The following is a 13444-nucleotide window of genomic DNA, read 5'->3' as shown; positions in this document are numbered from 1 at the left end:
CTTCTACAGCACCACCACTTCAGGGCAGGCCCACCCACTGACATGTCAGATATTGCCATGGCATCCCTGCCACCACACAGAGCTGTACCAGCTGCATTGTTCCCAGCCCTGCATTCAGTCCTGGCCTGTCACCAAGGACAGCACAATCCAGAGAGCCAAGTTGATGGTCCCCACCAGGTCTTAGGAAGCAGAAGAGGACCTTCACGGAAGGGATTGAGGTGTATGCAGGCTCTCCCCTCACAAACCAGTTTCAGAAGCAGACATGGAGGGGAAAGCCTTGCCCAGAAATCATACAAACAAAAGAAACCACACAGGACTAGGAGTGGAAGATTTTTTTTATTGCTCTGATTTTTTACAAATGAGATGCATATGCTTCTAGACTGGCTGCAAGGAGACACCTGCACCCAGCTTGCAGCATGGCACAGGAGACACAGGCCACACAAGGTTTGGTCTCTCTGCCTTCTCCCAGGCACCAGGGAAGAGACACTCTAGGGAAGTAAGGCATCTGCCAGCTGTGAGAGTAAAGGATTGTGTGAAAGGTTATTGCTACAAGACCGGAAAGGTCAGGGACAGCTGCTCCAGAGCCTGCAAAGGACACTGGCTCCTAGCTTTGCACTGCTAGCAGACAGACTGCAGTAGGAACACAAACAAATCCCCGCTTCTACCAGCCTCTACTCCTTCTAGGGAGGACTGGGACAAGAGCCAGAAAGCCAAGGTAGCATTGGTGCTGACCCCAAGTGGAGCTTTTGTTCTCCTTAACTGGGAAGAACCCAGATCAAAGATGCTTGTCCCATAAAGCAGAGCACTTCTTCGGTCCCTCCTCACCCACAACTGAGCCAGCACTGCTGTGCTCACCAAGGGAATGCTGGGCAGCTCCATGCTCATCCTGCACATCCATGTTACTCATTCAAGCAACCACCCAGGGCAGAGATCTCTTCAAGTCCTCTGTCTCAGGAGACCCAGCAGATTCCTGTGCCACTGGCACAGCACTCCCTCACGTGCTCATTCTCCAAGCACAGAGAGGACAACCACCTAGCCCCTCCCGTTTGGGGCAGCTTAGCACCTCCTCCTTCCACTCCTCCCATCTCTGGGAACGGGCACCACGCTCCCGTGCCTGACTGAACCGTGCACACACACACAAAAAAAGACCAGAGACTAGGAACAAAACCAAATCAAACCAAACCAGAACAGAAGTTAGAGCAGGGCCCTAGCCCAGGCGCTCTGCTGGAGGGCCAAAAGAGCACAATGAGCAGAGGAGCTGTGACCAAGGCAGCTGGCACTCAGGCATCCACGAGCGTCAGCCCGTCGTGCAGAGCGCGCTTCCACATGTAGTAAGTGGAGCGTGCCGTGAGCGGGAAGCGGGCGCTGAACTCCTTGTAGGTGGGGAAGGTCTTCGACTCAAAGCGCTGCTGCAGGAATAGCTTGGCCTGCGCCTTGAACTGGGCAGTGGCAATCACATCCATCACAAACATCCGGCTGTTGGCTCGCTCCGACACAGCGTAGCCCGAGATGGTGGCGTTGTAGGGCGTAGCTGGAGCCGGCTTGTTTGGCTGCTTGGTGGCTACCTCCGTGGGGCACGGGGGCTTGAGGCCTGGCTGTGCTCTGGGAGGTGACGGGGAAGGCACCCGGTTCAATGGCCGTCTGGAGCCGGTCCAGGGCAGGCAATGCTGCCTGAGGGCCCCACCACTGCCCTTCCAAAACCAGTATGCTGTGGAGGAGAGAGACGGGTAGCGCAGGCGGTACTGGCAGAATGGCAGCCGCCATTGCTGGACCTGCCTCCTGGCCACATCTCGCAGCTGCTTCCTCCAACACAGAGAGGGTTTCTGCTGCAGGAGGCTCCTAGGTGCTGGCCGGTCTCTGTTTGGCCTCTTCCTAACAGGCACACTGCTTGGCTTCAGCTGCAGGAACGGCTTTCCTATTGCTAGAGGTTTCTGGTTATCTGAGGGAGGCTGGGGGGACTTGAAGTTGGGGTTCTCCTTGATGGCTTTTCTTCGCCAGTTGTAGTAAGTAGACCTGGAGATGCCAGGGAAGCTGCGTTTGAAACACCTGTAAGGCACCAGAGTGTTCATGGAAATGCATTTCTCCAGGTAGGATTTGGCTCCTTGCATGAAGATTCCCGCTTGGACAGGGTCAACGGAAGGACTTGGGGATCTTAAGCTCCCCCCTGAATTTGCTGGCTCATCCACATCAGCCTTTTTTGGGACATCCCTGTGAAGCTCCTGGAAGCCATGTGCCTCAGCCAGAGCAGAGGCATCACCGTTGACCATGCTCTGCATCTCATGCTTCCAGGCGTAGTAGGTGGATCGGGAAATTTCTGGAAACATTTGTCGGAAGTGCTGGAGGGGGATGATGTTGCCCTCCTGAAAGCAGGACTGGAGGAAGTGTTTAGCTGCAAACCTGGCAGCCGCTTTCTGCCGGTGCTCACGGGACTGGCGCTTCCAGCGGTAGAAGGTGCTCTTGGTAATGCTGTACCGGTCACGCAGGTTGGAGTAAGTCAGCTGGGGGTCGCTGTTCAGCAGCTCGAGGGTCTTCATCGGCTGGACAGGAGGCTCCGGTGAAGGCGTCGTGGGTTCCAGCTCCTCCAGGCCGACCACAGCCACAAAGTACTGCGCTTTGAAGACCTGCCGGGAGAGCTGCTGCCCTGACCACATGATGTGGAGGGTGGAGGTTCGTGGGCCACACTTCCTGGGCCGGATGAGGCGGTTGAAATAAGGCCGAATCTTCAAGTTGCTCATGGGGTAGATGGAGTAGATGTTACACTGCAGAACTGAGGCAAGAGCGTAGACGTGCCACATGTTGGCAAAAGTGCCAGGAAAACAGGTAGCTTTGATATCAGCATCAAAGATGGCCTCTAGTATAGCCATGGGGAGGCTGGTCATCTCTGGGGTCTCGTCAGTGCAGAGGGAGTAGCGGGCAGCCTGCAGCATCACCTTGGAGTCAATCATGCCATTCAAGTAGTATTGCTTATGCAGCAGCATCTCCACCACTGTACGCACCTGCAGCTCCAGGCTGAGGCTGGGGTTGCCCCAGAGCAGCACGCTGGCAGCCTCAAAGAGACGGTTCCCCTCACCTTTGCAAACCAGAGGCAGCATGTTACTTGGAGCATCCTCAGGGTAGAGGCTTCTGGCTACCCGGTCAACCTCCAACTCCTCTTGGAACTGCCTCCCGCAGTAGCCAGGCAGGGAGAAAGATGACAGGGTTCTCTCTGCCTCCAGCACAGCACTGGTGAGACCTTCCAGACCAAAGCACTCGGTGGCTTCCTGCAGCTCCTGCAGCACAGACTGCACCAGCTGGTGCCGTTGAATCATCCTGAAGGACAGCAAAAACAAAGATGTCACCAGAGGTTAAACTAGCACATGCTCCAGACTACCATGGACCCGGCCTTTAGGCCCACCTCTTCCCCAGAGGGCAGGATGGTGGAAAAGGGTAAAGGAAAGGCCACTGCTCGCCCCGCCATCCACACTTCCAAGGACAAAGAAAGAAGCCCAGGTCCCCACAAGCAGACCTAGGACAGGGACCTGGGCTCAGCTTGCTCTCCGGTGACCTCCTGTGGGCAATACACACGGCACACAACCTCCAGAGGCACGGATCTAGGTGAAATTGAGGAGTGACTGCACCTATGAGTGTGGGAAGACAGCTCACCTCCTACCCCTGCACTCCTGGCTCTGCACCTGGCCTCACCCCTGTACCCGGCTCTCCCATCAGTAGCTCCAAATCTTTCGTTTTACCATCCTGTTACGAGCACACAGCGAGAAGAAAGCCTCAAAGGGAAACATTTGTCATCTCTACAGGAAGAGACCTGTGACAGAGTAACACTGCACAGGAGCATAGAGGGACCTGGCTCAAGGTGTTCAGCCCAACAGAAGGGGCAAGGAGCTTGGCCCCTCCTTCAGAGCAGGGCACTGCAGCCACGCTCATTCCATAGAATGATAAAACTGGGGGGAGGTTTCATTTTTCTGTCACAAAACCTGGGATAGGAGGAAGAACCAGAGCCAGCCCAAGCCTCAGTTACTGTTGCCTGAGCTGACACTAGATGTCACTTGCTGCTCAGCAGACACATACCACTAGCCAAGGAGAAGCTGCAAAAGGAGCACTTAGGGACTTACGTTACCAAGCAGGAGGCAACCCAGAGGTGCAGATGGAGCATGAGCATTGGATGTGTACTTCAGAGGCTGTACAGGGTCTATTTTCTATGCCTGAGCACACCCCAGTCCTGTTGTTCCTCCATCTGTGTGCCAGCTCCCACTCAAAGGGTGAACCCTGCACATCCTCCTTTGTCAGCTTAGGTCCTGATGTCTGCATGGCTCTTCCCTCCAGAAGCTTTCACAACTGCAGATCACACTCCATGATCCAAGCTCCATAAGTGCTTCTTCAGCATCATTTCCCTATCAGCCAGCTCAGTCTATCCCTTTTTAATCAGTGTTTTCCCAGTGACTACATCACTTTAACCAACCAAGAAACCTACCATGGTCCATTTTCTCCTAAGGCTCATTCACATACCACTCCAAAATGCAAGGTATCAATTTGTAGTCTACTTGATTCACATTCCAGCTGGAGACCCACCTTCCCACAACACTTCACACGTGTCACTATGTACTCAAAGCTCTGTAAGGAAACAGCAGAGCCAGGCAGGAAAAACAGCAGCTCTGCAGTAAAGCAGATGTCCCTCCTGACTTCTCCCAATTCTCAGCCCTGTGCTCTGCTGCAGATAAGTTTATAACATCTACAGCCCCTGGCCACAACCAAACAGTGAATGAAACAAGGTGCCACAGAATCACATGGGTGCTTCCCAGCTATCTCACCACGAGCTTCCATGCTGCTGCTGCCCCTTGCCTTTTAACGGGACACAGCTAGTCACCAAATTAGCTCCCTTCCCCTGCTTCAAGCTTCTTCAGTCTCCTGCACATCAGGGCCCTCTCTTACAGCTGTTCCCACAGCTGTGGGGCATCAGGTATCAGACAACACAGAATGCACACAGCTGTGAAGCAGAGAAGATAAATTTATCTAAAATCCTGGTCTGGTTGACACTTCAGGTCAGGTCTCTCTATTGTTGCTCTCCTAGAAGTTCATGGCAATTTATAGTAAAAAATTCTGTAAACTTCTAAGTCCAACATGTGCTTTAGGAGCTGAAGCAAAAGTATTCATCAGAAGAGCTGCAACAGCCTAAGTCCTCCTTCTCCATGCCATGCCAAGCCAAGCCCTTTCAAGGACAGCCACCTCCCTCCACGGCAGCCACCTCCCTCTTTCAGCCCCCACAGCCCAGCTGAACACTAACCCAGAAAAGAGCCAGAAAAGGCAAGGCAAGCTTTTCCCCTAAAGAGAGTGAGGAGCTGACACAGCCTAGAGAGCACCACCAACAACCCTGGTCTTTATGGCCTGGTGGGCATTTCCCCCAGCCCACCCCCCTTTTAGCTGGTGGAGGAGAGGAAGGGTAAAAAGGAGAGCTGGAGGCACAGGATTTAGTCCTGTCCATAAGTGTTAACCACCACAACTATAATGTCACTACCAACTTCTGCTGCCCAGAGCAACAGAGCCTCAAAAGTGATCCTAAGGCAAACCCTTCAACTACAACAGCACAGGTGAGCTCCCAGGGCAGGATGGAAGGGGGCAGAAATAAGCCATGGTGGGAGTTTGGGTGTATTCCCAGATAAAACTCATCAGCTCTGAACACACAGGACCTGCTGCAAGGGGAACATTTTCCTTGCACACCCCCAGCAAAGCCAGCTGAACACGACAGACCAGTGCTTCCAAAACTGCCTCCACACCGAGAGTGGATAAAGGAGGCTTTACTTCACCTAGCCGCTTTTGCATTGTAACAGATAAGCAAGCACTTGCAGATCACGTTCCCTCACCCAAACTGATGGGCTGGTGGCATCCAGTAGTGCAAGTTCCCCAAGCCAGCCCCAAAAACGCTCCCACCAGAAGGAATCCAGGAGACTTCAGTCCCTGCTGCCCTGGACTGCAAGTGCCTTACAAGCAACAGGAGTACCAACCCAACTGGGTTGGGTGGCCCACCTCCTAGACCCAGCTGTGAGCTCAGGCTCAGGGAAGGTTTCATTGGAAAGGAGGAGGTCTGACCTACCACAACCACACAGCAGAAGCTGTAATCTCAAGGACTGCCTAGGCTAGAAACACCACTGGAACAAAAATCCCTGGGGGGGAAGTTCCGGGAGGTGCTCAGCGCTCGCAGCTCAGGTAGTAGGAGAAGCCGGCTCCGTCTGCCAACGCCCACGCCTCCACTAAAGCCCAGAAAATGGGGCAACACTCGCACGGTGAGAAGCCACGGACCCGCCTTCACCCAGGCCGGAGGGCTGCAGCCAAACCCGACTTCAGCTGTCTCCCGGGCGGGGGCACCGGCTGCGAGCAGCGCCTGTCAGCCGCCTCCAGCCCCGTCCCCCCGTGAACGTGCACCCACGGCCGCCCCCACGGCCGCTCTCGCCTCTCCCGAAAGCGGCCCCCGAGACGAGGACAGCCTTACGCCCCGGGTGGGAGCAGGGGCCGCCGTTTCTCCGGCCCGGGAGACAAAGGGATGAACAGCCCCAGGGCAGGGGAGAGGTCGCCGGTGCCGTGCAGCCTCCGACCAGAAACTGAGGGCAGGGCGGGACGGGGCGCCTGGCCGCCGGAGGAAGGTGCCCGCCGCAGCGGGCCAGCCCGCGGGGTCAGGGTTAGGGAAGGACGGCGGGAAACCGCCGCCCCGACGGCGCTCGGCTCGGCACTCACCTGGCTCCGCGGGTCGCACCCCACCCACGCCCTCGGCCGCCCCGCACCTTTAAGGGCGGCGGCAGGAAGCGGCGCGGACCCGCCGCCGCTGCCGCCCCGGTGCCAGCCCCGCAGTGACCCTCGGGAGCGGGCGGCCGCGTGCGGCGCCGGGTCGGGCCGAGCCGGGCCGGGCCGCCCCTCCCCGCCTGCCCCCTTCCTCCCCTCCCCCGCCAGGAAGCGGGCCATCCTCGCGGCCCCGGCCCAGATGAAAGCGGAGCGGGCCGGGGGTCACTTCCAAAGCTAAAGTGATAATGGCCATTGTCCCGCCGCCGCCGCGCTTAAAGGGCCCGCCGCCTCCCGCCGCCCTGCCCCGCTGCTCCCCGGCAGCCTGCCGCCCCACAGCATCCTCCTGCCCCGAGGTATCTCCCGGGTCTGCGGCCTCATGGCTGGCGACAGAGCCCACAAGGGCTGCGGAGTGGGAGGTGGGTGCCTGCATGGGGCATCCCTTGTGTCCCACGGGGAGCAGGCAGGTCCCGGGTGAGTGTCACTACAGTCCACGGGGTAGGCACAGCGCGTGTGCATCTTCCTACTTGCTCCTGCCGAGGCCATGGTCCTTTCACTGCACTGCTAGCTAGGAGACAGCTGCCCGTTCCCCTCCCGAAGCAGTGTACTTCCTCACCCCGGCAAAGAAATGCTGGTGAGACCCCCGGGCAGGTAAAGCTGGCAAAGCTCAGCTGTGCTGTCAAAAATTTTTGCAGGAGGCACTAAAATGACGGCAGCCTTTTGCCTGACCTCAGCTTTGGGCAGCCTCCGGAATAGGCTTGCATCTGCCTGCCTTAGCTGTGCCTGGGCCCTCAGTGTTGTAGCCTTCCTCCCTGCTATCTCTGCCTTGATTCCTCCGCAGTCTAATCTTGAAATCCCCTTCTTTTACTCCTGCTTGCACAATGGGTTCATCCCATCCCTCGGGCATCACGTGAGGCTGTGCAAACAGCCTGCATGCCAGGCACCTCGCTCCACCATCACTATGTTGCCAACACCAGCTCTACCCCAATGTCTTCTTCACAAGTCCAGGACCTGCTTTATCACAATCTACACCACCCCAAAACAGGTCTCTGAGGAGCCTGTCTGCTCTTGAGTGTGAGGGATGTGTGCATTTTAACTACAGGGGACACAGATTGATCAACAGGGAAGAGATAGGTCCTTCACCAGCTGGTCTCAGTGCTTCATGTACCCTGTGGTTTGTAGCTCCACTTGCAAGCAGCATCTGGGTTCCTCTCCTCAGCCTACCTTTGGGGACCAGCCTGAGACTAATCACAATCCCCCCACCCAGTGAGGTGTGCAAAGTAACTCCCCATGTCAGAAACAGCAAGGGCTTGCTTCCCCTCATGTCACCACCCGTGGGAAACCTCACTGTGACTGCAGCATTTGGCAACGAGAGGGCAGGATAGAACTCTTATGCAATTTGGGAAGAGAGCTAAACATGGACTTTTCAAACAGGGGAAAGGTGCCCGCTTCCCTCTCTGAGGAGGGGACATTAGCCTGGGAGCATGTGTCACAGCACGCATCAAGGGACACCTTCCCTGCAGTGTGGCCAGGAGTACATACCCTCAACTGCTTTTTCTCACTTCTCTTGCCTCATATCTGAGTCCAGGAGTGCAAGGGGAGGGTGGGCAAGGAGAGGTTGGCAGGAGGAACAGGCTCACTGGAAGCTGTGGACTGGCTAATTGTGAGTCATCCCAGCCTCACCTAGGGGCGACCACCCTAGCTGACACTGAACCCTGGCCTTCAGTACTCACAGCAGTCGCTCTCACTGGATGCAGAAAAGCTACAATGCAAGGAGGAGAGACCTAAACCATACCCTGGTAAGCCTTTTTTTTTCTTCCTGAGACAACCTTCATATCTTCCAGAGCCAGACCCACTCCATTATCAACCTGGTCAGTCCTGGATCTTTTGCCCAGCAGGCTGGTGTTCATATCCACAGCTGCTGAGCTCCTTGCTCATCCTTCATCCTTTCAACTTCTTTGGTTGCAAATGCAAAGCGGTGCTCACAGGGCAGTGAGACACTGGTAAATGCCAGAGTCAGCAGGGTCAGTGATTAACATAGGAGCTGGAAAACACACAAAGAGGCAGCCTGGGCAGTTCTGTTATGCAGATGACTGCACACACCGGCCTCCAGCATATAAACAAGTAGTTAGCATTTTTCTGTTCCTTGGAGGAGTTTGCTGGGGGACCAGAATGCTCCCTGATTTGGTGCAGGATGCTTCAGCGTGACAGTAGGCCATGGAGACCTTAACCATTTAGCTTTTCTATCTGTTGTGTTTTAGCCTGCCTGCTGCAGCCCATCCTCTCTCAGACAATGCTCAGAGCAAAGATGCAGAGATGTCCAGCTGCTCATGGGTCTCAGGGTAGTGTGTTTCCCCATGCTGTAAGGCAGGTCTTATTGCTCCAAGTTTGTGCACAGAACCTTCTCTGAGGTCAAGAGCAACCTCCCTGTTCAGCAGATAAAATTATCAATCAGAACATTTTTCCTGAGCCTCGTGAGACAGTGTGTCCCAAAGACTTGGTCCTGGGTTCCTGTATAAAGTGGGGCTTACTCTGGCTTTCTCACAATCCCCACAGTGCCACACATGGGGACAACATTCAAACACTCAGGTATCCCCCCCAACAGGAAAGCTCCCCACTCCTACCTCCACTCCCACTTAGAAAACCTCCAGGTATGAAAGGAATCAGAGCACCCTACCCACTGCAGCACTGCAAAGCTGGAGCAGAGGAGACCATTCAGACAGGATGAGGTATAGCTGAAACACCTGGGGCAGCCAAATGCAATTCAAGGCAGGTCAGACTGTGGACCAGTTGCCAAAAACACCAGTGGAATTGCAGCTAAAACTGACAACAGAAATAGGGTTGCTGCAGCTGCAGCCTGCCCACTAGTCTTATGGAGAAGAAAGGTCAAATGGTTCTGGCCCCAGCAGGAACCTGGAAAACATGGAGTCTGCCCCATCTTTTGTAGTAACTTGTCCAAACGGAATGACAGGTGTCTCCTGGTTTGGTGTTCACACTGTCTGGTGCTTCCTACTCCTAGCCCTCAAACTGTCTCTGAAGCCATGATTCACATCTGTGCTGGAGCCCTTAAAGGGATGCTGGGCCTTAAAGAGATGAGCCTTAAGGGATGGCAAGGTTCCGTGAGGCACTGTCCTGTCTGTGCATGCCCCAGGATGGTGCTGAGCACCAGCAGACAGACAATTTTGTCCAAGTCTGCTCACATCACACTGGGAGGGAGACTGAGAAAATTCAGGGAGTTTTCAGCCAGAAGCAACAGAGCTGGAGTGATTGAATTATAGGAGATGATGCAAGGAGCAAAATCTATTTAGTGGTGTTCAAATGAGAACTGACAGATACGGACATCTGAGTGCATCAACCTCAGTGAGTGAGAGCAGTTACCATGGCTGACTTCAGCTATGTGACTGAGGACAGAGGGAAGACACAGATGGCAGAAGAATGTGGCCTGAACTTTAGGATAGCTTGGTGGTAAGGTCCATCCAGGAGTTTCATATTGCAAGGGCAGCGGGGGGAGTTGGCCTGGGCACTAGGTCCTATCTTGCACAAGACACAGGAGGACTTCTAAGGCTCTCCCAGATGTTGTTGCCCACTTATTCTGCAGTGACTCAGACTCAGGGGTTTCCCCCTTCCTACAGCACCCCTCAGTGCCGCCCTCTTCCCATCCCTAGCACCCACATTGCTGTTCTTCTCTTTCTGACTTGTGAACTCTCCTTGCTGGTGTTGTCCTTTGAAATTCACCCAGAGTATTCTGTCCCTCTACTGATAGTGGGTGCCTCTCACTTCATATTCTGGGTGATGTTCAGGACTTAGCAGTCTTATGCAGCAGGACTGCACAGGAGAGCCAGGTCTGCCTGTCCTCTGCCCTGGAGTAGCAAAGTGCACACAGTAGGTCCCATCTCTAATTTTCTTCTGCTCAGTTCAGGGCTCTTTTCTCTTCTGGCTTTTGACCAGCTCTGTGAATTGGGAGGGAAGGTTTGAACTTGGTGGTGGCACTGTGCCCTTTCTCCCCAAGGCTCCTGGGAATGAATTAAATATGAAGCACCAAGCACAGTACCATAGTGCTGGGTGAGGACTGGGAGTTTTGGCCATTTCCTGGGGTCTGGGCCATAGGTGGGAGGGGTGGGGAAAAGCTGAGAACTGCAGGAGATTCAAAGTCAAGATCAAAGCATTTCCCTCTGAAACCCTAACACTCTCTTTCCCTCCCACTTGCACATAAAAGCACTCTGCCCTCAGCAGGCTCTCCACTGGGGTGGCTTGGTGGAGGAGGGGGCTGCTTTCCCCCTTGCTTTTCCTGTGTTACTAATAACTCTTCCCAGAGGTGAATGGTGAAAATTCTTCCACCCCTCCTCCCTATGCCTGCTTCTTGCCCAGATCCAAAGGGCCCAAAGCCATTTCAGTGACTGAGTTCATGATAGACCTGGCCTGCTTTGGGGTGTTATCAGTTGATGCCAGCACGGGTGAGATGCAGCAAGCAAAGCCTTTGAAGTGTACAGTAGAAAGACACTGTTAGAGGCAAAGTACAGGGGAAGGAGGATGGAAAGGAAAGCAGAGCAGTTTGGCCCACAGGAGGGGGAAAGGCTAATTAAGGCATAGAGCATGGAGGAGGAAAGAGCAGAATCGTTAAGATATCACAGCAGGAGCCGGTGGTGGGGTTCCATGGAGGTTTAAGCCATGCTGAGCCTGGCCTCTGCTGTTTGCTCCCCCCTCAGTTCTCCATTCCCACCTTCCACTCTGGGGTAGCACAGGAATGTAAGGAACTCTGTCAGTCAGTTCAGGTTGCTGGTCCAGCTGAAAATCAGTTGGTTTAGTTCATACCCAAATACAGAGAGGTGAATGAGGGTCTCCTTTACCCCTTCATACTAATGATCAGAGAGAGGGCTGAAGCTTGCAGGTGATCCCAAACTGAAGAATCTGCAAGCTCAGGTGAGGACAGGCATGCATGAAGAGGCTGGAGACTGGAAAAGTGGCCAGGAAATGGCAGATTCAAATTTGGAAAACCCAGGAGGGCTGTGTTTTCCTAGCATTGCTTCCTTAGGCAGCATGCACAAGCCTGGCAGCATTAAGGAAGACCTGGGACAGGAAAGCTGAGGCCAAGCTAGCTGCAGAGTCAAGGCTGCAGTTTTGTGTTTCTTTCAGTGGTCACAGCAGCAGCTGTTTGATTCAGGCAGCACCCAGGGGCACTTACTCCACAGAAGCACTGCAAGGTGGGTTGTCAGGCTGCTGACACAGCTACAGGCCAGGAGGCAGAGAGTGAGCACAGGGAAGTGGCAGCATAGGGAGGCAGTGGGGACTGCCAGGAGGAAGGGGATAGAAGACCAGGGGCATGGGAGGATCTGGACTGGGGCTTCCCCCACTCATCCTAGGCAGTGGGAAAATGCATCCACCAGCAGGCAGAGGAGGACGGGGGATGGGATGTTTCACACCTAGCAAGCAGGAGCAGATGGGGCTGGGGTTAAGCACCGCAAGGAATTAACTTGCAGGGCCACAAGGAGCCCAGGATTTAGCAAGCCATGCCTGGCTCTCCCTTCCCGGGGTCCACGGCAGACCCTTTAGCGACGAGTTAGCAATGCAAAGGGGGTTTCTCTTGGGTCTGTAGCTAGTCAGGGAGCTGAGATATGGCCCTGCAGTGTAAACAGAACCATACAACCCTGCTGAAGTCGTGATTCCCCAGTCCTTTCCCAAGCCCTGCCCCCAGGCACACTCTGAAATGACCGTGGTGTTTGCTGGGGGGAGAAACGTGAGAAGTAGAGCTGGAGTGCTGTAAAAGATGTAAATGTTTCTGTGCTGAAAGCAGCTCTGAGTGTCTAGGGCTCAGTCTCGGCGGGGGGATGAAGAGGCAGAGAGAAGGCACTTCTCTTTTGTTCTTGATCTTGGCTGCCTTAGGAGTGGTCCCAGGAAAAATCCTTGGGCTGATTCACTAAAGGGAGTTCACGGCATGTGCTTTATCAGGTGGTGGTCAGGGGGTGGCAGCGACGGGACAAAGGGCAGGGAGGAGATAGGAGGATGGGCTCGGGATAGATTGTTGTGGCCATCTCGTCTCTGTGTCAGATTCCCTTGGTGCTAGGAAGCCATTTCATCAGCAGGGGAAGGAAGGTGAGGGAGCAAAGGAGTCAGTTCAGTCCCTGTAACGACTGACAAGGTGACACACACAATTACCACAGCTGCAACAGTGCACCATGAGAGGATGTGGCTGCCTAGGAGCAACCATCACCCAGGTCTGATGCAACAGCTGAGGGAAAAAACAATCCTCTTAACATAAAAATTAGTCATCACTGAGGTCAGGTTTTCAGAGGACTGATCTCTGCCCTCTGGAGCTTAACCTTTAGGTATGACTGATAGCATTGTGAATTCCAGCACTAAAAGAGCTGAGAAAAGGGAGATGAGGGCAAAGAGAAAGGGACACTGCTTAGAGACAGGGTCATTTGCCAAGGAAATAGGCTCATGTATCTTCTTTCAGCACACATACTCTGACTTTGTGTTTTGAAGTGCCTGGACACCTAAGCAGGTAGCAGAGGAGCAAAGATGAGGGAAATGAGGATGAGGAAAGAGGAAGATGACTGTGAGGCAGGGAACTGGCAGGAGAGCAGAGCTACTTGGTATATGGAAAGAGGGACTGCCCAAAGGCTCTGCAGAAGAAATGGCATCAACAGGATGGTAAATCTGAGAGTTGCCTGAGGAAGGAAGT

The 13444-nt window shown here is 54.4% G+C and overlaps 1 protein-coding gene across 1 annotated transcript; it reads right to left on the bottom strand.

The window, feature by feature from the left end:
- Nucleotides 1–317: 317 nt before the first annotated feature.
- VRTN (vertebrae development associated) lies at nucleotides 318–3308 on the bottom strand. Its single transcript, XM_068165538.1, has one exon. It carries the CDS (start codon nucleotides 3306–3308, stop codon nucleotides 1281–1283), a length of 2028 nt encoding a protein of 675 aa, XP_068021639.1. The 3' UTR covers nucleotides 318–1280.
- Nucleotides 3309–13444: the final 10136 nt, after the last annotated feature.

This window comes from Melanerpes formicivorus, unplaced genomic scaffold (assembly GCF_026170545.1).
Source record: "Melanerpes formicivorus ecotype bairdi unplaced genomic scaffold, bMelFor1.0.p_v2 SCAF_90, whole genome shotgun sequence".
Lineage (NCBI taxonomy): Eukaryota > Metazoa > Chordata > Aves > Piciformes > Picidae > Melanerpes > Melanerpes formicivorus.
Note: the sequence above shows the minus strand (reverse complement) of the source record. Positions and strands in the feature narration are given on the sequence as shown.